The sequence below is a fragment of the Euleptes europaea genome, chromosome 3 (genome assembly GCF_029931775.1).
Source record: "Euleptes europaea isolate rEulEur1 chromosome 3, rEulEur1.hap1, whole genome shotgun sequence".
NCBI classification, from domain to species: Eukaryota; Metazoa; Chordata; class Lepidosauria; order Squamata; family Sphaerodactylidae; genus Euleptes; species Euleptes europaea.
The window spans coordinates 7,466,995-7,494,851 of NC_079314.1; the positions used below are offsets into that span (position 1 = coordinate 7,466,995).

A 27,857-nucleotide genomic window follows, 5' to 3' on the forward strand; every position below is an offset into this window, starting at 1 on the left:
ACAACAGAGGCTATCAAGCCCCAGACAGCATTCACCAGCCATCTATCACAAACACAGGTGCTTGGACTGACACAGAGACACAAGATCAGTGGAATGATATTCGAGGGAGCAACGCAGCCACAGAAACTAGGTTCTGGGGCTCAGAATAAACCCTGACAGGCACCGGTTTGCCTCAGTCTTCAAAAAGTCTACATCAATTCAGGGCTGAGCTCCAAAACCCATTTCCAATGTGTTGAGCACCACATGAAAAATACTGGCAACTTTCCTGAGCATGTGCAAAGTGCTTTTCTCCCTTGCTTCCTCAGATTAGAGGCAGCTGGTTTCTCAGCCTTGTGTCAGCAGCTCCTTTGGTAGCCTCTAACCCCACAGGGAGGCCTCACGCTCAGTGCGGTCTTCGTTGCACAGTGAAAATGGCAGAAAAAAACCCAAGTTCTTTGTGCTCTGCAGTGAAAAGATAAGATGGTGGAAGAGGGGTGAGGTCAGCATTAGGGAAGCGTCCACTGCCGGGATGCCCAAAACATGTGAGGTAGACTGGGAGGGGCCCCCACAAGAGGCCAGGAGCGGTTTTTGGCAAGGGGAACAGACAGTCCTGGTTCCCGGTGGCTTTGGAAAGACCAATGCCTGAGCAACCTTCCTTTTGGGAAGGAAGTGCTGGATGAGGAGGAGGTTGCAGAAGCTAGCACGCAGGCAGACAGGCTGCACAAGTCCTACTCCCCTTGAAATCTTCAGCAATGCCCCCAAGTGTCTTCCCTTCACCATTCTCGCAGTTGTTCTGTAGAAGCTCAAATGGGCTGCTGGAAAACGGGTGCAACCTGTCTCCACAGACCCTCGTCAATCCAGAGGACAGACACATACAGTCAGCCAAGACCTTTTTTGGACGTTTCTTTCACAGCACAGATTTTGGGGGTTTAGTCACAGATTGATTTCAAAGAACACGTTCTTCACCCTTTAACTACTGCCCAGCGTAGGAACTGAGAAGTCACTCGATGGACGGATCCAGAGCAGACAAAGTCCACATGCAACTGAAATAATACCCAGATCTGCCTTAAAACACATATATGGCATTTTATTTACAACATAACATTTGCAATTTTTTAAAAGAGACATTTCTGGCCACACACCACAGTCATAGCTGCAACTGACAGAAGAGGCTGGATTCTCCGCTTTTGTCCTTCCATGGGGGGGGGGAAATCTCTCGCCATCCCAGCTGCTGGGTCACAGACCCTTTTGGGTGCCGCCAACAGCGTCGCCCTCGCAGACTCCAACTGTGCTCAGTGTAAGGATCTGGACAAAATGAGTCTGGGGTTGGCGGGGGTCATTCCGAGACACGGGACGAGGAAGCGGAAGACGAAGGATGGGGTCTGCCAGCCCTGGGTAAAACAGGGGCCGCAGGGTGGGGGCAGAAATGCACAAGGCTCCTGCACCCAAATATTGGAAAGGAAAGAACTTGCCTACAAGGCAAGAGGGCACGGAGCACAGCCTGCCATTTCGTAGGCCAAAGTTACCCCTGGGGGCCTGCAGGATTCTCTAGTGGCTTTCCACAGGTCAGTCAGTAACAGTAGCTTGTCCAGGGCCTTCCCCTCCAGCATCAAGCTACAAGGGAACATGGATGTCGGATGCCTGCTCAGCCCGAGTGCATGAAAACAGACAGCCCCCCACGCCGCTCCCCAGGGGAGCCACAGAATCCTCTGCCAAGCCTCAGGTTAGATGGTAGCATTGCAGGGGTGGTTCGGCAGATAGAACAGAAAGGGTCCTCTGAAGGTTGAAACTTTGAAAACAGAGGCTTGACATTCCTCGAGTCATTTCCCCCCCCCCCCCAAAAAAAAACCGTTAAGCTTGATTGGGCTTTCAACCCCCCACTCCAAGATTCCCTTGAGCCTTGCAGAGACTGCTGTGGGTTCAGGGGGGTAGCCAAGCGCAACCCCCCCCTTCCCAACCTCTTCCTGTTTCCTCTCTCCCAGACTCTCGGACTGTGCCCCATCAAGAGTTTTTATGGGCCGAGCTGCCGGCCTAAAGTCCAGCGCTCAACACTCCGCCTGGTCCTGGAAGGGACAAAAAAATAAGAGCACTTTGTTTCTATCCCAAGGAATTAACTTCTTAAGTCCTGGGCTGCTCCAGAAGGGAACTTTTTAAGCGGACATGGCGCTGAAGGGACTTTGGAAGGAGAAGAGGCAAAAAATTGGATGGGTTGCAGATGTGAATGCAGTTATAAGATAATCCTGATTTATATTAATGGCAGGACTGAAAGATTTGGGGGGGGGGAATAAAGGTAAAATGTTTAAAGGGCCCTGGTCACCCTGGGAGACCAGAGAACCATGTCTGGTGCCATGGGGGGCGGCCCTGAGAGCCACATACTTTTATCTGCTCAATTATTGTGTGGACATGAAGAGGGTCCGGGGAATGCTGCTGGATCCAATCGGTGGAATGAACAGAGGTGAAAAAGTGAGCCACATCAAAGCTTGCATGAGACTTCCCTGAGGCCAGCTCTGACTAAGTCCAACCTCCCTGGCCCGGTGTGATGCAAACGCCTCTCTTCCTTCCCCACAAAGTTTGGTAGTTCCCTCTGCCTTCCTGCTGGGCTGAAACCACCAACTCCCTGATCGCTCCCAGAATGGAACAGGCTTATCTCTATCGGCAGCCCCCAAATGCTTTATACGGTTCTCCAATCTCTGACCGCAGGGTGGTGCCCTCCCTAGAGGAGAGTTTCTTGTTCTTGAGAAACTGATTAACTGCTGGAGAACTGGCTGGGTGGGAAAGTTTTCGGCTGGATCATCTTCCTGCCACAGCCTGCAGGGGGAAGGAACTTCCCTTTTCCCCAAAAAAACAAAATCTGTGAGGAAGGACGACTTGCCCCCTACACGGGAGTCCGTCTGCCAGAGAGTCCTCCGTTCGAGCATCCGGTGGCCGCTCAGAGCACGCTGACCCGCTCGGCTAAGCCCTTCATCTCCACCTCTTGCTGCGGCTCGCCCTCCTCTTCCTCTTCGTCCAGCCGGCGAACTCGCAGATGGTCGGGGTACGGCAGGCCGTGCTCCGCCGCAAACTGTTCCCAGCGGGCGTCGTCGCTCTCGTGGGTGATGTAGCGCTCGGCCATCCTGCTCTCTAGTTCTCGGAGGTCCAGCCACGTTTGGTAGTCCTGGAAGAGAAGATACAGATGGGGACGGGGGATCCACAGCTGGAGAACAGGTACACTTTTCACACAATTACAGCTTATTCCAGACTTCCTTCTTTTCATGGCTGCTTGGACCCTCCAGTTGAATTTTCCCCCCTATATAAATGTGTCTGCCCGTGACATATTTGACGAAGTGAGATCCAATCTACACAAGCTTAGACTGGAATAAAACCTCCGTCTTCTGGTGGTTTGCCAAACCTGCTAGCCTGAGCATATTTTCCAAGACTGGGGTGGTGGGGTTTCCTAACCCTTTGGGTCAGATTCAGTGCTGTATACAGGGCTGCCAACTTCCAGGGAGGGCCTGGAGATCTCCTGCAGTTACAACTGATCTCCAAACTACAGAGATCAATTCCCCCAGAGAAAAAGGATGCTTTGGAGGGTGTATGGCATTGTACTCTGCTGGGGTCCCTCCCATCCCTAAACTCTGCCCTGGCCCAGGATTCATACCCCAGATCTCCCGGAATTTCCCAACATGGAGTTGGCAATTTTCTCTACCTTTTAAGGAGGCACAAACCAGTTTACAATCTCCCTCGTCTCCTTACAACAGACACTTTGTAAGGTAGGTGGGGCTGAGACAGATCTAAGAGAACTGTGACTAGCCCAAGCTTACCCAGCTGGCTTCATGTGTAGGAGTGGGGAATCAAACCGGGTTCTCCAGATTAGAGTCTACCGCTCCTAACCACTACACCACGCTGGCTTCTTATTCTCATGCACTGGTTAGAGTTATGACAGAGAAAACAACTAAAACAGATTTAAAACTGAAATACACAGCAAAGAAGTACCATCTCTCCAAAGAGCTTTCCAGTATTACATTAAATCGACCGTCACTCTAGTGGCCGATGCAAGCAACCCAGAGGGGGCAGGAACAGAGAGACGCCATTCTGTCCACAGTGGTGGTGGGAAGCACCATCAGGTCACAGCCCACTTGGGGTGACCCCGTAGAGTTTACACGGCCAGAGACAAACCGAGGTGGTTTGCCGTTGCCTGCCTCTGTGTCACAAACCTGGACCTCCTTGAGGGTCTCCCATTCAAGCACTAGCCAGGGCTGACCTTGCTTAGCTTTCAAGATCTGATGGGATCAGGTTAGCCTGGGAACAGGGATCCACTTAAAACCAGAAGTCTAGGCGGTCTGATGCTCTTTTTATCTCTACAGTGCCCAAATGACCCACCATTGGTTTGGTGTCACATTGCTGCCCTCTGCTGGAAGACAAATGCAATGCCATGCCTCTCCATAGAAGCAGAGTATGTTATTACTTCTAATAGGATTATCTAAGTTTTAAAAAGGTAAAGGTAAAGGTGCCCTGTGCAAGTACCGGGTCATTCCTGACCCATGGGGTGATGTCACATCCCGACATTTACTAGGTAGATTTTGTGTACGGGGTGGTTTGCCAGTGCCTTCCCCAGTCATCTTCCCTTTACCCCCAGCAAGCTGGGTACTCATTTTACCGACCTCGGAAGGATGGAAGGCTGAGTCGACCTTGAGCCGGCTGCCTGGAACTGCCTTCCGTCGGGATCGAACTCAGGTCGTGAGCAGAGCTTTTGACTGCAGTACTGCAGCTTACCTCTCTGCGCCACGGGGCTCCTTTCTATCTAATTTTCCCCTCCTCCAAATGTGAGATATTAGCAGACCCAGAATTGTAGCGTCAAGTACCTGTAGCCAAGAGTGGCTGAGGGATTTATCCACACTGTAGCGTTTCCTCATTTTCACCTGCAGCAGGTTATTGATCAGATCAATGGCTAGGAGGAAGAGAAAGCAAGGGAGAAATCATCCGACTGGAGAGGTGAAGGACTATTTGGCATACAGCCTGTGCCCTCAAATCCTCACATGGGACACAGAAGTACTTCTGGGAACAGTATACCCTCTCCTTTCTCAGGAAAGGAGGGTGCCTGTTATAAAGCAAAGTAATAAATGCCCATCAGGTTGGAAAGGCTGTTTCCTCGCAGTTACCCCACCAACTACTTCAGGGCTTTGCTTTAACTAAAGTAAAAGTAAGGGTCCCCTGTGCAAGCACCAGGTCATTCCTGACCCATGGGGTGTCGTCACATCCCGACGTTTCCAAGGCAGACTATGTTTACGGGGTGGTTTGCCAGTGCCTTCCCCAGTCGTCTTTTCCCTTTACCCCCAGCGAGCTGGGTACTCATTTCACCGACCTCGGAAGGATGGAAGGCTGAGTCAACCTTGAGCCGGCTACCTGGAACCGACTTCCGTCGGGATCGAACTCAGGTTGTGAGCAGAGCTTTTGACTGCAGTACTGCAGCTTAACACTCTGAACCACGGGGCTCCTTTGCTTTAATTATGCTTGCATTTTTTGAACGCCAGAGGTTGCCTCACTCTCCCCCCGCATTTCCACACGTTTTGTGGATTCACATATAGCCAGCATCCAGAAAACATGCGGAAACACACGGGGAGAGCCAGGCGACCTCTGATGGTCGGAAAATGCAAGCGTAATCAAAGCAAAGCCTCAAAGCAGTTGATGGGGTGACCTCGAGGAAACAGCCATGCATACATGGCCTGGCATCAGCCCTGTTCGTGTATCACTTTCCATGCTTATAAGAACATAAGAACATAAGAAAGGCCCTGCTGGATCAGACCAAGGCCCATCAAGTCCAGCAGTCTGTTCACACAGTGGCCAACCAGGTGCCTCTAGGAAGCCACTAACAAGCACCATCCTGCCTGTGTTCCACCACACCCAAAATAATAGGCATGCTCCTCTGATACTAGAGAGAATAGGTATGCAGCATGACTAGTATCCATTCTAACTAACAGCCATGAATACCCTTCTCCTCCATGAATATGTCCACTCCCCTCTTAAAGCCCTCCAAGCTGGCAGCCATCACCACATCCTGGGGCAGGGAGTTCCACAATTTAACTATGCGTTGTGTGAAAAAATACTTCCTTTTATCTGTTTTGAATCTCTCACCCTCCAGCTTTAGCAGATGACCCCGTGTTCTAGTATTATGGGAGAGGGAGAAAAATGTCTCCCTGGCCACTCTCTCCAAACCATTCATTATTTGATAGACCATTGATTCCTACTCTCTGCTTCCTAATTTTCAGCCAGCTTAAATCCAAGGAGCTGGTGAGGATTCGGAAAACCCTAAAATGTTACCCACCCCAGGCCATTAGGGTGCCTTGGGCTAAAACCAAGTCAAAAATGTTTTTCCCTGAAGAGCCTGCACAGTCCGTCTCCTCCTGCCCAAGCCACAAGTAAATTTCTATGAGCAGGTACCTCCAACTGAGATCTGGCGCCAAGGGTTAGGCGGGTACATGAAGGCAGCGTTCTGGATCTGGTCATTGATATCCTCGTCTTCGTTGAAAGGGAAAGTGCCGCTCAAGCTAACGTACATGATGACGCCCACCGACCACATGTCTAGAGAGCGGTTGTAGCCCTGGTTGAGCAAAACCTCAGGTGCTAGGTAAGCTGGGGTGCCCACTACGGAACGTCGGAAAGACTTCTCGCCAATGATGCGGGCAAAGCCAAAGTCACACAGCTTCACCTGCGGGGTGCGAGCATAAAACGTCTGAACATGTGCCACGGAGTTCAGAACACGACCAGTCATGACAATCCTGAGAATTCTATCTTCTAGTCTTTGAAGACAGCATGTTTCTACTCTAATCGAGATTAAATTAGATGTGTCTAATCTAATCTAGAAAGAAGCTGCTGAGAAGTTTTTTTTGCTAAATGTCGTTAGAGAGAGCTTGGGATGTCACCAGTTGTTTGTCTCTTTCCAAGCTGATAGGGCACGATGGGTAGCCGGGTCCACCTTGTGAGCTGTGGCTCACAAAAGCTCATATCCTGCCAGAAATGTTGTTAGTCTTCAAGGTGCTACTGGATTCTTTCTACGCTGTCTTTCTAACCTCTGCTGGTCTCAATATTTCTTCCTCCATCTAAGGCACACACAAAAACCCTATCAAGCCAACTGACTGCATCACTCCAGTGTGTCACTCCTGCAAATGGGCAAAATCAACAACTGCCCATATATGTGCCTTCTCCACTGTGGTCCCTTCCTCATTGGCCTTGCCCAAGGAGGTCAGGAAGCCTCCCGCTCTCCTGGCTTTCTGCTAACTATGCAACACTGAACTGTTCGAGGGGGCTTTTCTGCGCAGGCAACAGAATTGCCCTGTACAAAAGGCTTCACAAAGTTATCTGGATAACTGTAGTCTGTACCACTGTGAAGTTTGCTGTGGGTTGGATTCTATTGTACAATTTTGCATCATTTAATGTGTCACATTCTTTGCTTCAGTTTTTTTTTTTTGACCTGGTTAGTTCTATAAACCTAATCCCGTTTCATTGTTTACTGAATGTCCCACCTTGTTGACTGCATTGACTCACTGTGTGTAATCCGCCTGGAGTCCCAGTGACAAAGGCAGACTATAAAACAAATGAATGAATGTTCTGCACAAGACCTACAGAAAAGGGATATTGCGGCACCTTAGACTAGGAGATCTAGTACAGCATAAGCTTTTGATGGCTGGATCCCTTTGTCAGATGCATGAAGTGAATTCTCAGTCAGCAGATAGATCGGGGGGAAATGTGAATAATGACAAGACCGGGAGAGGCAGGAAGTATAGTTTTGTAGCTTCTATCCCTGTCCGCACATCTATGACCATTCGCTCCGTGCATATGGCGACACTTCTGCCGCAATTCATCTTATACGGCATTGCTAGCCTTTTAAAAAAAAACTGGCAGCTACCGACTAACATGGCTACCCCACTGAAATGTATACAGCACTCAGTACACTGTTAATAGCACATGGATTTTTTGTGGGAGGAGAGGTTCAGACCAGCTACTATTTCCTGTCCTGAAAAAATCTTAGGCGTCTCTGCTTGCCATTTTTGTGAGGTCTGAAGTGAAATCTAGGAGAGGTCAGCAAGATCCGATTCCCATTTGGGCTCTCTTTGGCACCAGTTCTTTTTCCAGTTGCATGAAAATGCAGGAGGGTTCCAGAACGGGCATACCTGGGGAAACGGCTCGGCTGAGGCCAGGAGGACATTTTCCGGCTTGAGGTCACAGTGCACAATGTTTTTGAAATGCAGATGCCGCAGTGCCACCAGGATCTGGGGGTGGGGGAGAGAGAGAAAACAGGTGGCCAACCAGTCCAGCCTTTTAACCCAATAACCCGGGTAAACCAAACTGCAGCATACAAAAAGGAGAAGCATGTAGTGATGCTACATGGGGAAAGAAGAAGCAGAAGAGTTGGTTCTTATATGCCGACTTTCTCTACCACTTAAGGAAGAATCAAACTGGCTTACAGTCCCCTTCCCTTCCCCTCTCCACAACAGACACCCTGTGAGGTACGTAGGGCTGAGAGAGTGTGACTAGCCCAAGGTCACCCAGCTGGCTTCATGTGTAGGAGTGGGGAAACCAACCCGGTTCACCAGACAAGCGTCATGTGGAGGAGTGGGGTATCAAACCTGGTTCTCCAGATCAGAGTCTACTGCTCTAAACCACCACTCTTAACCACTCCATCACGCTGTGCCTCACTGGTAGAGCACACACTCTGATCCAGGGTTTCAACCACAGCCTCCCCAGCTGAGGTCCAGAGCGCTGGGAAAGATCTCTCTCTGCCAAGACCAGAGAGCCCCTATAGAAAAAAGACTGAGCTACATGGACCGTTGCACCAACTCCATTCAAGGCAGTTGGACAGGGCTCCTCAAAGTCTTGGGGGTTGGGCCGATTTATTGGGGGGGGGTGCATTTTACAAATTCCTCCTGCTGACTCAGTGCAAAGGCAGAAGAGGAGACTGGGAAAGGTTCCCTTTAACCACAAGCTGCCCTACGAAGGCCCAAGCGAAGCTGATTTTGAGCCACTGTACACCTTCCCATCTCAACATATACAGGGGCCCAAGGAACCCCTCACACCCGAACTGTTCCTCCCTTACCCAAGGTGTCCTTGGTAATCCCCCACACCCAGCCCTCCTTCATGTTCCAAAAATGGTCACCCTGGTTCCTTCAATAAATCGAAGGGAGAGCCCCCCCCATTCCCACAGCATTCAGACAATGCACGTCCAATTAGGAATACTTTGCTTTTTAAAATATTGTATCTGAATTACTCCTTGATTGGGACCCAAGGTGGCTTTCACATCACTCTCTGCTCCTCCACTTCATCCTCATAACAACCATCTTGTGAGGTAGATTAGACTGAGAGGTTGTGACAGGCCCAGGGTCACCCTGGGCCCATCACAACCTCTCAGTCTAACCTACCTCACAAGATGAAGGACCTATCTCACAGGCTTCCATGGCAGAGACGTGGATTTGAACCCATGCCCTAGTCCTGTACTCTAGCCACTACGCCACACCACCCTTATGCTGAACTTCACAGGAAGAGACCATCCACCAGCAAGATGCCGATACCACCTTGTGGCCACTAGCTGAATCACCACCTCTACTGCCCTCTGGGGTTTGGAAGGGGACTGTTCAATTTTTTACCTGTGTGATAAGAAACTTGGTGAGTCTCTCAGGCAGCCGGCCCTTCTCCGAAGACAGAATCATTTCCAGCATGTCCCCATGAAGCTTCTCCATCACAACGAACACTTTCTCCGGGGTCTCAAACATGCACTCGAGGTTCACAATCCCAGCGTGTCTCAAACTCTGCGGGGGTGAGGGGGGGGAGAGACGAGGACAGGCTCAGATCCTCGTAGAGGGAGGCATTTCAAACAACCTTCCTAGCATCCACTCTGCAAAATATCTGCAAGCTCGTCACTGTTACGTCATGAATGGTTTTTAAAGGAGCCCCTTCTGTTAATTCCAGCATGGCTGGCACAGCCAAGAGCACTGCCAAAGGACCAGGTATAAAATGCAATGGCCCAGGCTAGCCCAGTCGTGTCAGTTCTCGGGAACTAAGCAGGGTTGGCCCTGGTTAGTACTTGGATGGGAGACCGCCAAGAAAATCCAGAGCCACTACGCAGAGGCAATCCACCTCTGTTTGCCCTTTGCCTTGAAAACCCCACGGGGGTCGCTGCAACTTGACGGCATTTTCCACTACCACTAAGAATAAAAATCAGGGAATCAACCCCCCACCCACCCAAAAATCAGGCCAGCCAGAAAGAAGACCCAGGGTCCTGTACCTTGAGAGCATTGTACATCCAAAGTGCAACCCCACTGGCAGGATGGTGTGATCGCGGCACAGCACATGGTTACTACTGCTACCACATCTCATCAAGGCTGGAGCCAAGACCTTTTATCATTGCCACAGCCTGGCTGTGAGCCAACAGGCCTCTGAAACTCTCCTCACCCTGAAGGAGCCACGAGATTCTAACTATTCTGGGGCTGACCGCTTCTCAGCCTACCCCCGGACACAGGAGGGCATCAAAACCAGCATTTTCAGAGAGAGCTGAAAACTTCTGCTTGCACACACACACCAGGGTCCGGGGCTTAAGAAATTTGCTCTGCTCAGGAAAATGTCTCCTCGCCTGGAAAGGTGGCCGGCCGGCCACGACCTGCTCACCTGCAAGATGGCCACTTCATTGCGCAGCTGGCTTTCTTGCTTGGTCGGGAAACGGAGCTTGTCAATCACTTTCACGGCCACATCCCGTCCGGTCTTCCGGTGTTTCCCTGGGGGGGAGGGGGGCCACAAAGGAAACCGCCTCTTAGGAAGAAGCTGGGGGCCCCCATCCGAGACCCAGCCCTTTAATGCCAACCCTATAAACTCTTCCAGCACAGAAAGAGTCTCTGCACACCAACATGCACACCAACATGCAAAGTGCAAAAACTGTACAAGGGTCTATTTCTCTATAGCTGCACAACCATACTTTTTGATTCAGTCATTCATTTAAAAGGGCTGCTTGTTTGGCTGAAATCATACGCTTTCTTCTCTTTTTTAATTGTTTTATTTATTGGTGGTATTTCAAAATTTATGATTTTATATATTTTTATCTGCTGGTCTTGGACCTTATTAAAGTTATTGATTGATTGATTTTACTGCTTTGGGAAGCAGGAGTGGGGGGCTTCCCTAGAGGCTGAACAGCAGGGGGTGGGGGATAAAGACTGATCAGACCCCTGCACCATTTCTAAGCACAAGTATGTGCAGGTATCAGGTGACATGGTCCTCAAAAACCATGATATGGGGGGCAAGAGAGAGATGCCCGGTCATTCATTTACCCTCCCCTCCAGGCAGGGCTATATTGGCAACCAGAACCTACAAGTCGATTATTGCAATACTGATCCAGCCTGCTTCCTCCACACAAGTTGCACCAGATAAAGTTCAGCCCGTCTTCATGCTTACCTCCATAAACAACACCAAACTGGCCGGAGCCTAAGACCTCATCGGGGAAGATCTGGTACACAGTGGCGATATCCTGCAGGCATACAAGCCGCGCAAGAAAAAAAAGTTATCTTTTCCCCAGGGATAAGGCATGACAGACAGGCGGGGAACAGGGCAAGGCCAGGAATTGAAAGGGGTAGGGGAGAAACAGGGCATTGAGGGAGGTATCCCTTACCACATTTTCCTGGATCTGGCTGTTGGAAACAGAGATTCGCAGTGACGCTTGTCCTGGAGAAGGCAGAGAGGGAAGCATAAATCATACTATATTTATCTATCTCACTGTTGATTTCTCAATGTTACTGCTGGTTTTATTCATTGCTTTTAATGACAGAGGGATTAAAAAAAACTGGTTAATTGATTCTTCCTGCTTCACAAATTGTATTTCAGGGTGCTGCTGGCAGATTGCCGCTTCTTTTTAAACGCTTGTTTGAATAATTATTAAAACAAACAAGCATTTCTAATCTTTGTATTTTGCTTTTGATAAGCTGCAGAGCATTATTTGTACTAGAAGGGTAAGGTAAACATCTATAAACGAATAAATATACAGGGTCAGCGGCCAGCCCATCTACAGACACCCCACACCTTCCCGGCAGAACGGAAATTTGGTTCCTGCAGGTAACATGGCAAAGGAAGAACCCCAAAATGTCTGGTGTCCCAAACCGAAATACACACAGAGACCACTAGAGGCCAGTGTTGTGCTCAGAGCATGCTCAAATGGATGCCTTTACTCAAACGGGACCCCCATGTGGAGCAGGTTAATTGGTGTGCGTGTGTATGTGTGGGAGGGGTATTCTCTCTTGGACACTCACTGTGGGGTGCCTGCCCTTTGGCACTGGGGGCACTCTGAAGGATGACGGGCATGAAGGCCTGGCGAATGGCGCTCTCCCAAGCCTTCGCATTCTCCTGGCCATCTCCGCCATGCTGTTGGCCGCTGCTGTTGGCGCCGTTTTCGCCGACGTAGTACGTGGCTTTGGCTGTGATAATTTCGAAGCAGTGAGGGTTGGCCCCCGAAGGCACCAGGGAGAAATCCTGGGCTGGCTCCACAGCCAAGATCTCTGACAGGGGGATCTCCTGGGGAGGGAGAGGGAAGAGGCAGAGAGAAGAAAACAAAAATAGCTTCCCAAGACTGTCTTCTCAAAGTCCCTGCATTCAGCCCGGCCAGCAAGCATTTTGTGTATGCCTAGTGCATTCCAGGAATTGACTCCTCAGTTTCAAATCAATAAGCTTCTAGTCCCCAAGACTGGAAAGATGGGCTTGGGGAAAAGATATACAGACAGAGCCTGATGAATTCTCAGAACCTGGAGGGGATTTGCATCTAACCCTTTCCAGTAGTTTGAGGAGGATGTGTGTGTGTGTGAAGTGCCGTCAAGTCGCAGCCGACTTATGGCAACCCCTTTTGGGGTTTTCATGGCAAGAGACTAACAGAGGTGGTTTGCCAGTGCCTTCCTCTGCACAGCAACCCTGGTCTTCCTTGGTGGTCTCCCATCCAAATACTAACCAGGGCTGATGCAGCATTCCAATTATCCCTCTGTGAAAAGGGGGAAGAAGCAAGGAGGAAACAATTAGGTGAAGTAAGGACATTTTCATCCAAGTGCTTAATTTGCAGAAATTTATTCCAGTTGTGGGACTGGAGGACAGTGGGAAGACCTGAAAAGAACTAAGAGGGAAAAACCAGCTTGTTGGTGTATTTGGAACTGAGCAGATCACTCCCTCTCCCAAGTCCACAACCCTGCTTGAAAATGGAAGCAGCCCCTGCTTTGGGGATCATTTAGACAGAGACAGCCCTCGAGCATGGGTGAAATGCTGCCCTCGCTCCTATTTGGCTTCTGATTCCATCCTGACATGGTGATGTCATGAAGCCAAATCAGAGTAAGGGCAATTCTTTCTGCCCTCACTCAGCAGCAGCCAAAGGGTGGGGAGGAAGACAGTTACTCCGCTTTTGGGTAGCAACAAGCAGCGAATAAAATGAGTAAGGGAGGATTTTGTCATGCCCCCCTCCCCGGCCTGCCATTTATACCAAATGCGTCTGTCTTAGAATATTCAGCTCAGCGAGAGACACATTTACAACTAGTCGGCTGAAGAGAGAGTAAAATACATAGTGCAGGGCAGGGGAGAGAAATCAGTTGCTATACCAAGACCAAGTTATACCCCCCAGCTCCCCCCACCTCCAAGTACCTTGTAGTTAATAATAATTTATTGGTACAGTCAATCCGACCGGTAAAAACTGTACAACAATAAACCTCACACGAATATAAAAAAGCGTTAAAAGTACCTTGTAGTAGCGGCTGCTGGTATTATTTTGAAAGAGGGTCAGGCATTTGCTATCCAGCCTCCAGTAGTGGCGCTTCCGCTGAGGGAGGAAATAAAAGAGTTTATAAGGGTCACAGAAACACAGTCTCGAAAGGAGACACAAGAATCACCCAAACAGCCTCTTTCTGGACACGCGGTTTCCCACATGCCCCAGGCAGTTGTAGACTATTCTCTCTGTCACACAACCCCATGTTGCTAGCAAAAGAGAAGGGGCGAAATAGCATCATTTATATCAGAGGTCCCGGGGGGGGGGTTGCATTTGGAATCCTGGCCCGGCAAGGTGGGCACAGCAACAGAATGGCTGCCACAAAATGGCAGGAGGTGGAGACAGCCACAAAATGATTGCCACAGCTTAACTTCAGTGTTGATCCTTGTGCTGTGGTGGCAGCTGCTGCCAAAGCAACATTTAAAAAAATCTGCATTGCCAATCAAATTTCCAGTGGCCAATCAGAGGCCTTGCTGGACAAAAGCCCTACCTGGCCCCACCCATTCCCTAAAAACACTTCGCTGATGCCAGAAAAGGTGTCGACAGGCATCATGGCCCCCAATGGCACCATGCTGGGGACCCCTGGTTTACATAACCTATGCAGCAGCATCATTATCTGTGGAGTTCAGTGACAAGCAAACAATTCCAGGCCAGTAAGGAGCCCCTTGGCGCAGAGTGGTAAGCTGCAGTACTGCAGTCCAAGCTCTGCTCACGACCTGAGTTCGATCTCAACGGAAGTTGGTTTCAGGTAGCCGACTCACGGTTGACTCAGCCTTCCATCCTTCCGAGGTCGGTAAAATGAGTACCCATCTTGCTGCTGGGGGTAAAGGGAAGATGACTGGGGAAGGCACTGGCAAACCACCCCATAAAACAAAGTCTGCCTAGTAAACGTTGGGATGTGACGTCACCCCATGGGTCAGGAATGACCCGGTGCTTGCACAGGGGACCTTTACATTTACCTTTTTAAGGAACTTCCACAACTAACAGTGGGGGGGGCACAGAGGAGAGGGAGGGAACAGCAATGGCAAACCAGAGCATCAGAGAGGCTAAAGACACCACTTCCTTTCGCTCTACACCCAAAGCCCGACACCTCGAGATCCAGCGGCCCAAGGGATCCCCCACACCCGAGCTGTTCCCCCCCTTACCAAGGTGTCCTTGTTGCTGAAATGGACCACCCAGCCTTCCTTCAGAGCCGTGCTCGATTTTCGGGTTGTCTGCCGGACCGACTGCACCACTCGCATCAAGGGGATGTACCCCACGGACCTGGAGAGAGAAAGATACAATCTGACTTTGCTGGGCCACAAGGCATTGCAAACGCAGTTCCGATGGTGCACAAAACCACGGCATGAAGTTGGTTTTGGTGACTCTTCACTGTGGTTTTGAAAGGTGTTTAAACACAGGTGTCCTGGCTTGCCTCCCGGAGTCTCCCTCACTGGAGCGCAAGCCAAGAAACCCGCCAGGTGACTTCAGGCAAAAGAGCAAAGGTGACAAAACCGGCTGTTACCAAGGAAAGCCAGGTTTCAAGCAACCACCTGTGAGCAGAATCCTGGCTTCACAAGCAAGTCACACTGAGTACAGACAATGGTTTGATGCAACATTATTTATATGAGAGAACACACAGATACGTTATTCCCACGTTTCAAGAGGTTTCTTACAAGGCAGAGAGCTGCAGGAGGACTTTTGCCTCTAAAGAAAGGAGGGGGACAGAAAGGAGAAATGCAGTAAAAGTTGACAGTCCCAGAGAAAAAAACGTCCTGGAAGTTACTCTTTACGAGGCCGTGGGACACAGCAAACCCAGTTCACAAGCCACTTTTGCTTCGCCGGACAACCCTTACTGCTAAAGGACTGTGTTGTCACAGCAAGGGAATGTTAGCAAGCACTGCAACTTCCGAGAAGGAAGCAAAAGGCCAGTTCGGCCAGAAGGAGAAACCCCAGAGAGAATCTACAGACCGGAGAAATCAGCGTGCTGGACAGTAGTGGACATTCAGCGAAGCTCCGAAAAATGTGTTAAGGCCAGTTGTAGTTAGGACTGCATTGGGACTGGTGTAGCATTTATTTATTTATTTGCTTCAACCTGTATCCCACTCTCTATCCCGGCAGTCCTAATTGGAGTTTTTAATCTGTGACTTTTAGAGGTTTTATCATTTTTGTTGTGTTTTTCAAAATGTTTTATTTATATCGAGTTCTGCAAGGGAGAAAGGTGGCTAACAGAAATGTAGAACTAAAATATTACACCCAGACCAAACAGGATTTATTCCAAAAAGACACATGAAAGACAATGTATGTTTTGTAATAAACATATTAGAATATGTAAAGAAAAATGAGAAAAAAGCGGCTTTTTAAAAAGATGTTGAAAAAGCCTTTGACAACACTTCTTGGCTGTTTTTATTAAATACATTAGAATCTTTGAAGTGTGGTTCGAGATTTTTGAATTGGATACAAAGTATATAGTTGAAGCAAAATGCAAAGATTTTGGTAAATGGGAAATTAACTGAAAGCTTCCAGATTGACAAAGGTACAAGACATAAATGTGGAAGGAGACGAATTTAAAATGAAAAGTTATGCTGACGGTGTGGTACTGACTGTTTTTAATCCTCAGCAGTCCACTGGATATTTAATGGAGAGAATTGAAGAATTTGGTATGTATTCAGGTTATAAAATTAATAGGAAAAAGACAAAAAATAATTTTAAATTTTTTATCAAGACAAGAAGACACTGTCAGAGAAAATACAGGATGCACAGTGACTGAGGATCCTGCCAGATATTTGGGAATAACAGACCAGAATAAAACCCTATTTAAAGATAATTATAAAGTAATGTGGGGGGAAAAACTGAAAAAGATTTATTAAGATGGTCAAAATTAAAGATCTTGTGGCTCAGAAGAATTTCAATGATAAAAATGAATGTGTTACCCAAACTTAATTTTTTGTTTCAGATGCTTCCAACTTATCTTGAGGACAAGACACATTGGCAACAACAGATAAATAAATTTATGTAGAATGGCAACGAAGAATTTGATTCAAAGTATTACAAGACAAAAAGAAAAGGGGAGGATGGGCACTGCCGAATATAAAACGATATTATCAAGGGTCTCGGTTAGTTTGGATATCGGATTGGATTTAAAATCCTGAATCAAGTTTAATGAAATTAGAGAAATCAGATATGAAAGAAGAACTGCACAACCATTTATGGGTTAAAAAGGCATTAGGGATAACAAGGCAAAACATTGATCATGTAATTAAGAGATGGTTTACTGAGAATATGGGAGCTTAACCGAAGAAGACTAAGCCCCAAAATGTCTCCCATAGAAGCATATTATGACAGATTTGTAACTAAATATAACAACTATGTAACATATCAGGACTCAAGGAGAAAGGAAGAGAGTAAGATCAAGGAAGAGAGTAAAAACTTGCAATGGCTTTTATATTTTCAATGAATTAATCTCAAGACCAATAAAAGATTGCCGATCTTCAAGTGAAGGAATAAGAGACTTACCTGACTGGAAAACTTGATAATGCAACATAAAGATCATCTATTGGGAAGAATTTACTAACTATTACTTAAATATGACACAGAAACTGAACAGGTCAAGCCGTGCGTGGCAAAATGGATGCAAAACCTAGGAGAAGAGATTCCAATGCAACAGTGGGAGACACTGTGGACAAAAGCGATAAAATTTACTGCTAGCCAATCACTGAGAGAAAACTGGTAAGTTTTATTGCTGGTATATAACTCCTAAAGGCATTCAGAAAATGAATAGGGAGCATAGAGGACTGTGCTGGAAATGCAAGGAGAATGAAGGGACTTTTTATCATACGTGGTGGTCCTGCAACAGAGTCGAGAAGTATTAGATAGAAATATATGCAGAAAATTTTAAGATCCAAGTTTCCAATGGACCCGAAAACCATGTTGCTGGGAATCACACCAACAGACATCACAAAAACTCTAGAAGAACTGTTTAAATATATGGCAACAGCAGCTACAGTCACACTGGCAGCAAAATGGAAGTCGGACGAATGCCCAGATATAGAGGACCGGAGGAGTAAATTAGCAGAGTATGCAGTGATGGCCAAACTGACAAACTTCATGCACAGAAGGCCAATTAAAGAATTTCAAGATAAATGGAAACTCTATTACATATATTCCTCTCAAAACATGGGCTGAGAGGGAAGATACAATCTGAGAGATAAAATGTTAGATAAAGTAACTTTTGTATAATTTTTAGATATCTAACATCGTTCCTCAGGACCTGGAAGACCGAAATGTTCCACCAGGCCTATGGGTGAGGGTAGCAACAGTTTCCATCATATCTGGCCTCCCTTCTCCTCCCTCTTTTTCTTCCATCAGATTTTTCTATCAAGGGATGCTGGTTGCTCTCCCCGGACTGTCTGCGGACCTGCGTGATGATACAGGAGCACCTACTTGTTTTAATTCCAGAAACGGTTAATTTTCAGTCTATGATTGAATTTGTCTGTATATTTTTATTGTTGTTTATATGGTGTTCTGTTTTATGCTAGCCGCCCTGAGACCACCTTCGGCCGGGATAAAGAGTGGTATAAAAATCCAAAAATAAATAAAATTAAATAATTCAAATAAGAGGTAGTTCAGGGTTATATAATAGACATAAACTAATTACATATTTGTATTATGGTTATAGTTTATTAAGAAATTAAGGGGTAGTGATTTGGGTTGATTAATGATGCTAATGATGGTAGCTGTCAATATTTTGGTTTAAGCATGTAAATTCAACTTTATGGGTAGTAGTAATCTCAATGTTACTAATCTTAACTGGATGTTTTTCTATTTTTTGTATTTTATATCCTTTTTGTATCCATTTTTTATTCTGTGCTTTTTCTGTAACTTTTTGTATTAATTATGGTAATCAATTATGATAATATGCATTATAATTTTTTTTAAAGACAGACAACCGCAAGCTGATGCGCTCTCTGCTACCTTAGCACATATATCTTTGTTTCAGCTGGATGCTGTCTTCTTCCTTCTGTGGCTATTGGTTAGAAAGAGCTCAGCTCTCAACTAAACTTACAGAGTTTTCCTTTGAGACTTTGGTGCAGTTTCTGCCTCACCACCTTCTGATATTTTTCCCTCCACCAAGACAGGGCAATAAGCTACTTGTTACCCAGAGTTATGTGTTACAGTGGTTTGAGGGAGAGGTGAAAGGGTCAACCACAAAGGAAGAGTCCGGTCAAAAGAACAACAGAAGGCACGCAACAGTTGAGAAGCAGCAGCAACAGAAAAGGCCCTGCATGCTCCCCTCATGAAGATTAGGCATCCTTCTGGGTGCAGAAATTGCACCTTGGATTTAAGAGCTATGTCTAGAGCCGTGTTGGCGAACCTATGGCACGCGTGCCACTTCCGGCACGCGTAGCCCTCTCTGCCAGCACGCGCAGATGAGCTCCAAAAGGCCTCCCGGGTCGTCTGTGCCCCTCCCTCTCTCAGCTGAGCTCCCCCACACCGTGCGTGCGTCGGCGCGTCATCTTCCTGCCTCGCATGCACGCGGCTGGCTTCTTCCTCTTCCCCCCCTCTTGCCCCGCAACAGCTGCCAGGCGGCGGGGAGGCCAGCAGCAACGAGGCCAGGCCTCCTCCTCCAGGCTCCAGCAGCAGCTCCTCCTCGCCGCCTTCCTCCTCCTCGTCCCCCTCAGGCGGCTCCCAAAAGTCCAGCTCCAGGCTGCCGCCGCCATCGTCCTCCTCCTCAGGTGCCTCTCCCCCTGCCATTTTTGCCCGCCGCCTCCTCCTTCTCAGGGCGCTCGCGGAGGGCCAGGCGGCCCCTCAACAGCCACGCGTCCACCAGATAAAGGCCTGCCGTCTCTCACCATCCTCCCCCTCTCCCCCACTCGCGCTTGTCCCTGACTCCAGCGGTAAGCTTGTGGGGTAGCCGGAGCCACCCTCGAGTCCTCTGGCTCGGGCGTGCCTGTGTGGCCTCTGCCTTCTCCCTCCCCGCCCCCTAAGGTCGCTCGCAGGCTGGTGGGGTCGCAAGTGTTGGCGCGCTCGCCCTCGCCGCCCCCTCCTCCCCTGCCCCCAACAGCCAGCTGGGAGGTGCCCGATGCTGCCACGCCGGGGCCCAACGTCTCCGCCGTCCCGCGCAGTCGCCTCGCCACCTCCCCAGAGCTGCCGGTAAGGGGGGGGGGAGAACTTTGGGTGTGTGCCCTGGAGCAAGTCCTGGGTGGGGCTTGAGGCCCAACCCAGGACACTTTCTTTCTTCCTTACATCCTTCCTCCCTTCCATCCTTCCTCCCTTTCTTCCCCAGTTCCTTCCTTCCTCTCTTCCTCTCTTCCTTCCCTCCTTCCTTCCCCAGTTCCTTCATTCTCTTTCCTTTCCCAGTTCCTTCATTCTCCATCCCTCCCCCTTCCCTTCCTCTACTGGGGCTGCCAACCTCCAGGTGGTGGCTGGAGACCTGGCAACCCTAGCAATAATGTCCAGTGGCTGAGCAGAGGACGAGTCCTGGAGAGATGCATACCAAATACAAACAACTTTTTATTGAAAGGTAAAAGTTTGCATCATTGAAAGCTCTGTTATTGTGTTTTTCTTTTAACGCAAAATATGTGAATGTATGAGTTGTTTTTTCTAAACTAAAACCTCAGTATTCAGGTTAAATTGCCGTATTGGCACTTGGCGATAAATAAGTGGGTTTTGGGTTGCAGTTTGGGCACGGTCTCTAAAAGGTTCGCCATCACTGGTCTAGAGCATGCCCACCTTGTCATTAAAAGCATTTTGTTCATTCTAAAAGAGAAAATATTTCATTGGCTTTTTTTTTCAGTACTCCCCAAAATCTCCAGTTTTGCTATTAGAAAAATGGGAGGAAAGGGCCTTGGGAAAAACAACAGGAAAAAAAGTTCTCCTCCCCGCCCGCCCCGAATTCTTCTGGTTTTTTCCCAAGCCTTCACATCTCTAAGCATTCCCCCTCCTTACCCCTGTGATTTACTGATGGAATCAGGGTCTTCATCCACTCGGAGCTCATTCTCCGAGTGGGAACCGGGGATGATCCCGGAGTCATCTGATTCATCCATGAGGGAGTTCTTGTCAGCCTCGCTGAGGTCGCTGACGTCTTCCATCTGCACATCTGGGGAGGCACAAAGGAGGGTAATACAGACACAGCCAATCGGCCACTGGTGTGGCACCAGCCAGGGCCACCCCTACAATGAGGCAAGGCGGTGGTCTCGAGGAGTAGGCGTGGAGGGGTCTCACCTCTCACCTCCCTCCCAAGAGCCGAAGCAGCTATCCTTGGTCCTTCCGCATTTTGCAACCTACAACAGCAAGCTATACAGCAAGGCTTCCCAAACTTTTGCGTCTCACAGCAAAAAGCTGGGGTAAGAAGGACGGAAGGCACACTGACTGTTGCGGCACCTGAGTAGGGGTGGGTGGACAGCGGTCACAATCAGCACCCCTCCCTTTTTGACCAGCCACCTGCAGCCATCGCCACGTGCAACTTTCAAACCTCCCAAATCTCTATTAAAGAAAGTGCTATTCTTCCCACTGTTCAACAATTTGCAGGAGAGGGTGAGCTGACCTAGGGCCATTTAGCTGTAAGAACATAAGAAAAGCTATGCTGGATCAGACCAAGGTCCATCAAGTCCAGCAGTCTGTTCACACAGTGGCCAACCAGGTGCCTCTAGGAAGCCCACAAAGAAGACAACTGCAGCAGCACTATCCTGCCTGTGTTCCACAGCACCTAATATATTCGGCATGCTCCTCTTATCCTAGAGAGAATAGGTATGCATCATGACTAGTATCCATTTTAACTAGTAGTCATGCATATCCCTCTCCTCCATGAACATGTCCACTCCCTCTTAAAGCCTTCCAAGTGGGCAGCCATCACCACATCCTGGGGCAGGGAGTTCCACAATTTAACTATGCGTTGTGTGAAGAAATACTTCCTTTTATCTGTTTTGAATCTCTCACCCTCCAGCTTCAGCAGATGACCCTGCGTTCTAGTATTATGAGAGAGGGAGAAAAGCTTCTGCCTGTCCACTCTCTCCGAACCATGCATAATTTTATAGACCTCTATCATGTCTCCCCTTAACTGCCTTCTTTCCAAGCTAAACAGCCCTAAGTGTCCTAACCGCTCCCCATAGGACAGTTGCTCTGGCCCCCTGATCATCTTGGTCTCTCCCTCCCCTTCGACAAGAAGTGTAGCCACTCACCGCTGCCATTAAATTGCGTCTCCCCAAGGCAGTCATTTGGCACCCGAGTAGCACAACGTTTATGGCAGTTGAATTTGCAATCTGAAAAGGAATTGGGTGGGGCAGCAACGGTCAATCGCCAAATTGCACACACACAGCGATGCCTGCTCTCCTGGCAGCCCCACTCCCCACGCCTGCCCACCCACCTGGGAAATGGCAGGTAACATCCCTGTGCAATAATTGCCTACAATGCACAAGGCTGCCACCAGGTGGAGGATTTCCTATGTTTCTCCGCAAATTGTGCTCCCCACACAAACACATCCTGAACACATCCCTTCCGAGCAAAATACACAAGGCTTAATGGACCCATGGGCCTTTCTCACTCATGAGCTTTTCTTCCTCCATTTCCAAATCCTAGTGGAGCCCTTATAACCAACAACAGCTCCTGGAAGCAGTGTTTCCATAAGCTACTGGGTGGAGCAATATGGGCCACTCTGCTGTCTATCTCAAATCCCACCTCCCCCAATCCCTTTCTTACCCACCGTTCTAGGCCTTGCCAATTCTCTAAACTCTTTGTTTTTAAAAGCGCACAGCTGGATTCTGAACTACACAAAGCAAATCTGTAAGCCTTGGGCTTTAACTGGCATGATTTATCCCACACAGCGTCCACGACCTTGGATACTTTTGGGGGGCTTGCAACGGCAGAGACCAAAAAAACAAGCAGAGGAAATTGCTTGTGTCTCAGAAACCTGTTGCCGTGAGTTTCACCGGCCTTGAAATGCTCCACGTCCCAGACGAGAAGGCACAAGCCAAGCCCCCACCCCCCACATTCTTACCAGTTCTTCCGGACTCAGAAGTTAACTCCTCCCTCCTTTCCCCGCCCACAGTGCCCCCCACCCCCAATTCACCTTTGCATTGGAGTCCCTGGCGGAAGAGACCCTTGAGCAGTTTCTTGCAGTACTGGCAGACGGTGGGGCGAGTGTAAGAGTGGATGAGGAAGGTGTGGGGCACTTTGACCTTCGTCAAGAAAAGCTTGTCCAGTTCGATGGGGCGGCCGATGTACGTGGAGGAAGTCAGCCGGCGAGGGAGGAGCTCGGTTGTACTCCGGCTCTGGGAAGGAAAATGAGGGAAGGCCAGCTGTGAACAAACATCTGGGTGTGGGGTGGTGAACAAAGTTCTGCATAAGTCCGCTGATCTCCAATTTCACACTGCATTTTAGATCAATGGAAACCCTGGCTGGCTTAGGCAGATTCTCCAGCGCTTGGGCCCCCAATGTGGGGACTGTGGGCATCACGGCACCCACCAACACCTGTCTTGGCACCTGCCAAGTGATTTTAGACAGAGGGTGGGGCCAGGTTTGTCAACCTTTAGGTGGGGCCTGGAGATCTCCTGGCTTTACAACTGGTCTTCAGACTACAGAGATCAGCTCCCCTGGAGAAAATGGCTATTTGGAGGCTTTGGTGCTTTGGAGCCTATGGTGGGGTACTCTGCTAAGGCCCCTCCCCAGGTTCCACCCCCAAAATCTCTAGGAATTTCCAAACCTGGAGCTGGCAACCCTAGCTGTGACAGGACTGCAAAGGTGACTGCAAGCTCAAAAAGGTTGGGGACCCTTACTCTAGCGCATAGTACACACATAGTCCACACAAAGCTGAACGCTGAAAAAGCAGCCCAAAATCTCAGTCAGACCCCAGTGGTGTCGGATAACTACATACTCTTAGGGGCAAAAGCAGTCCCAGTTTCTCCCATCTCCCTCTCCCCCAAACTGGCATTACCCCTCTCAGCCTTCTGGAGCCCGCTCAGTCCTCCCTCCTCTGGTGAACTATGAAGCCCCCTCTTCCGAATACCACACCCAAGGATTTAGAGCTCCCTGTCATGTCAGCAAGGGGGCTGGTTTGGGCAGCTGGCACAACCCGTCCCCCCACTTTACATGTTAAGATGTCAAGTTTCTAGCCCCTGCTGAACACAGCGCAAGCCAGGCCTTTCTGGACCCAGCAGGGCAAGCCGTTCCTCACCAGCTCATCGGGAGCACAAGGCAGGGACTCCGTGATCGAGAGGCGCAGGGACTGGGAGTTGACCAGCGAGGTGGAAGACAGACGCCTCTTGCGAGCACCGCTGCAGTTGTTGGGGATGCGGAAGGCGCAGCGTTTGTGGTAGTTCAGGCCGCACCCTGGGAGACAAAACCAACCAAAGGAAGACATTGAAAAGAAGAAGAAGAGTTGGTTTTTATATGCTGACTTTCTCTACCACTTAAGGAAGAATCAAACCGGCTTACAATCACCTTCCCTTCCCCTCCCCAAAACAGACAACCTGTGCGGTAGGTGGGGCTGAGGGAGCTCTAAGAGTACTGTGACTAGCCCAAGGTCACACAGCTGGCTTCATGCGTAGGAGAGGGGAAACAAACCCAGTTTACCAGATTAGCTCCGCCACTCACGTGGAGGTGTGGGGAACCAAACCCGGTTCTCCAGATTAGAGTCCATCGCTCTTAACCACTACACCACGCTGAGAGCTCTCCTGGAAAACAGAAGGCTTCTCGTCTTTTCTGGGCAGAACCCTGCCTGCACGTTTCCTCTTAGAAATTTCCAAGGGTCAACTATACCTTACCTTCCATGTTTATTTAAGAATCCTTTTAAAAACTTTTTCTTTTGCAAATGCAGCCTCTGGGATTACTTTACCATGGAACACAAGCAAAGAACATCGGTGTCCATTAGGAACACCAATTCCATTAGCACTCTATAAAAATGGTTTGTGTAAACAACGTAAAAGGTGAGTGGTTAATCTTCCGCCAGGCCCTGGGACAAATGCAGGATCAAGACATTTTGATGTTTAAAAAATCATATAGCTTTGAAGGCGAAAGAACAGGACCCTGCCGTTCCCAAGGGTCTCAAAACTGGCAGGCTGGTAAGCAGAGGCGTCTTAACCTATCTCACCTTCTCCTGGAGCTGATAGCTTTCTAAGTGCAAGGATTTGTGCCCGAGCTTCCACCCACAGACTAGCCACCTCGTCTGCCATTCTTGACAACGTGTTCTCAGATAGCGGTGGGAATTTATTAGCCATAATTATTTCATCTGAAATTTAGAGATTCTCTCCCTCAACCCTGACCCTAAAGACAAATGGACAAATGGGATTTTAACAGATATCCCACTAAAATTTGTTTATCACATCTGTGCCCCATTTTGCCATCAACCCATGGCCAGTGTGGTTGGTAATACCCACTCCCAACAAGTTTTTTTTTAAGCAAAGGGCTTAAAATTCAGCAAGCAGACTACTGCAAAGCAGCAACCACTGGAGGCTAGAGACCAAAAATAAAACATGGAAGTTAAAGCCAGACTGTGCTTGCTGCCACTCTGTAGGAGAGAAAAGAAGAGTGACATTCCTCACAGGGAACAGAGTTTAGTTTCCTGAACATCTCCTCTCTCTTTTAAAAGCAGAGGAACAAGTTTCTAGCCCTCCTGAAATGCTGGAAAATGTATGCACAGAAAGGCACAAAAACGATGGAGAAATTATGAGCAATGTGTCTCAAAATCTCAGAAGCTCCAAGCAGGCTCTATAACAGGGGTCCCCAACGCATTGCCCATGGGTGCCATGTTGCCCGCCAGGTGGGGCTTTTGGCCAGCTTCTGATGGGCTGTGCAGATTTTTTAAATGTTGCTTTGGTGGCAGGTGCCATCACAGCTCAGGGATCTTCACTGTATGACAGATGGCAAGGGGTGGCCAGCCACTTTGTGGCAGCACCCACTACGCTGTGGGAGAATTCCAGTGCCCACAGGCTTAAAAAAAACCCTCACACAGCAGCAATGCTTGGTTTCTTCTTGTTCCCTTGGCCGAGGCCTCCTCCCTTTCTTTCTGAAGGGTTCGCTTCTTCCACCAGTCAGCCGCGGCTGACTGCCTGGCTTTTCTTGAAATCGATCTCTTACCATCACACTTCAGGCCCTGGCGAACCAGGCCAAACAGCATCTCCCCGCAGTGGTCGCAGAAGGCTGGGGCCCGGTACGAATGCACGTTGAGGGCGTGAGGGCGGATCTGGAAGTCCTCGAAAGTGGCAGAGGCTGGGGAGAGGGAAGCAAGGATGAGCCATGCAGCCAGTCTGCTCAGTGAGGCCTGGGTTCAAATCACTACACAGCCACACTAAGCTAAGTGGGTGCCCTGGTTGCCAACTGCCAGCCAAATCTAATCTCACAAAAACCGGCAGCTGAGAAGATGAGACAGGACAGGTGGAAGCTGCCACCTTGGCCAGAACTTTATATGCGGGCCACAAGTTTACATAGAAAGGAGGCATTCTGCACCTGCGCAGAGGCACCCTTCTCTACAGCTGTTTCATATGTCCCTGGGCCAGCTGCTATCATTCTAATGTGGGTTCTGCAGTTAATCCCCGGCTCCAGTTAAACCATGACCCCCACATAGGAGTTAACACAGGGGATGTTCATGGAACAAAATTCAGCAAAGTCTGTGTGTGTGTGTGTGTGTGTGTGTGTGTAGTGCCGTCAAGTTGTTTCCAATTTATGGCGACCCTATGAATAACAACCTCCAAAACGTCCTATCGTTAACAGCCTTGTTCAGGTCTTGCAGACTGAGGGCCACAGCTTCCTTGACTGAGTCAATCCATATAATTTTGGTTCTTCCACTTTTCCTGCTGCCTTCAACTTTTCCTAGCATTATTATCTTTTCCAGTGACTCTTGTCTTCTCATAGTGCGACGAAAGTACCACAGCCTCTGTTTGGTCATTTCAGCTTCTAGGGAGAGATCAGGCTCGATTTAATCTAGAACCTACTAATTTGTCTTTTTGGCAGTCCATGGTATCCGTAAAACTCTCCTCAAATACAACATTTCAAATGAATTGACTTTCTTCCTGTCAGCTTTCTTCATTGTCTAACTTTCATACCCATACATGGTAATAGGGAATACTATGACATGAATTATCTTGATCTTGGTGGCCAGCAACACATCCTTACGCTTAAGGATCTTTTCTAGCTCCTTCATTGCTGCCCTTCCCAGTCTCCAAGTTTGCCTCTTACTAAAACTTCAGCCAAACTGGTTTATAAAATGGTCACAGCCAGGCCAAACCAAGGCCTGGCCTAAAAGAAGGGTTGGGTTTTATATGCTGATTTTCTCTACCTTTTAAGGAGAATCAAACTGGCTTACAATCGCCTTCACTTCCCCTCCCCACAAAAGACACCCTGTGAGGTAGGTGGAGCTGAGTTTCTAGAGAACTGTGACTAGCCCAAGGTCACCCAGCAGGCTTCATGTGGAGGAGTGGGGAAACCAACCCAGTTCTCCAGATCAGAGTCCACCACGCTGGCTGGTTCACGTAGAATGATTTGTCATTGCACAAACAAGCCTGAGGTATCCTTGAGCCCCGGTGTTTCCTTTCCCCACTGAAGATTAAACCATACCGGCAAGTTCTCAAGGAGGCCAAACCCTGGTGAGAAATCCGGGGCCGAAAGAGAGACCCTTCCCAAGCTCTGGGGCTGGGCGTCTTGTCCCCCACCGACTTACCTGAAAGGACGACCTCCACCAGGTCCCCCTCTTGGATGTCACCGGCCGCTCGGACCAACTGTAGGATGTTGGCAGAGGAAGGGTCATGTTTGAAGAGAAGAATCTTGTCATAGAGACCGTAGAAGCCGCACTCTGGAAACTGCGGAGAAAGAGGTAGAGAAGGGAAGAGCCGCACTGTGAGCTACCCCGACGCAATCACCTGGGGGGGGGGTCACCGCATACCCTAGCTGCGCAGTACATGCTCTGTGCACCAAAGGCCCACGATCCTGTCTTTGTCTCCATTAAAAGAGATGGTGGGAAACCGTTTATAGCCTGGGATCCTGCTGCTGGTTCAGGTCCCCAATACAAAACATTCGGCGTTTTGACAGCCCTTCTGGCTTTCCGAGTGCATCACATACACATTTTATAAACTTTACATCAGCCCTGTGAAGTGGGCCAATACTACCAACTCCCTCTTACATTGCAGGGCCACTGTCTGTGGCAGCAAAAAGAACCAAGAGG

The 27,857-nt window shown here is 48.9% G+C and overlaps 1 protein-coding gene across 1 annotated transcript in view; it reads right to left on the minus strand.

Moving 5' to 3' along the window:
• Window positions 1-2,908: 2,908 nt before the first annotated feature.
• The window catches only part of PRKD2 (protein kinase D2), a 34,464-nt gene continuing 9,515 nt past the window's right edge, over window positions 2,909-27,857 (minus strand). The window contains exons 2-18 of the mRNA XM_056846154.1: window positions 27,357-27,495; window positions 25,778-25,909; window positions 23,877-24,031; window positions 22,773-22,974; window positions 21,886-21,966; window positions 20,654-20,804; window positions 14,872-14,989; window positions 13,703-13,780; window positions 12,240-12,501; window positions 11,606-11,658; window positions 11,392-11,464; window positions 10,615-10,721; window positions 9,597-9,758; window positions 8,127-8,225; window positions 6,397-6,664; window positions 4,821-4,906; window positions 2,909-3,133 (exon numbers count right to left, since the gene is read on the minus strand). Of these exons, the coding sequence (XP_056702132.1) occupies window positions 2,909-3,133; window positions 4,821-4,906; window positions 6,397-6,664; window positions 8,127-8,225; window positions 9,597-9,758; window positions 10,615-10,721; window positions 11,392-11,464; window positions 11,606-11,658; window positions 12,240-12,501; window positions 13,703-13,780; window positions 14,872-14,989; window positions 20,654-20,804; window positions 21,886-21,966; window positions 22,773-22,974; window positions 23,877-24,031; window positions 25,778-25,817 (2,160 nt within the window). The 5' untranslated portion in view covers window positions 25,818-25,909; window positions 27,357-27,495. The remainder of the gene's footprint in view (window positions 3,134-4,820; window positions 4,907-6,396; window positions 6,665-8,126; window positions 8,226-9,596; window positions 9,759-10,614; window positions 10,722-11,391; window positions 11,465-11,605; window positions 11,659-12,239; window positions 12,502-13,702; window positions 13,781-14,871; window positions 14,990-20,653; window positions 20,805-21,885; window positions 21,967-22,772; window positions 22,975-23,876; window positions 24,032-25,777; window positions 25,910-27,356; window positions 27,496-27,857) is intronic.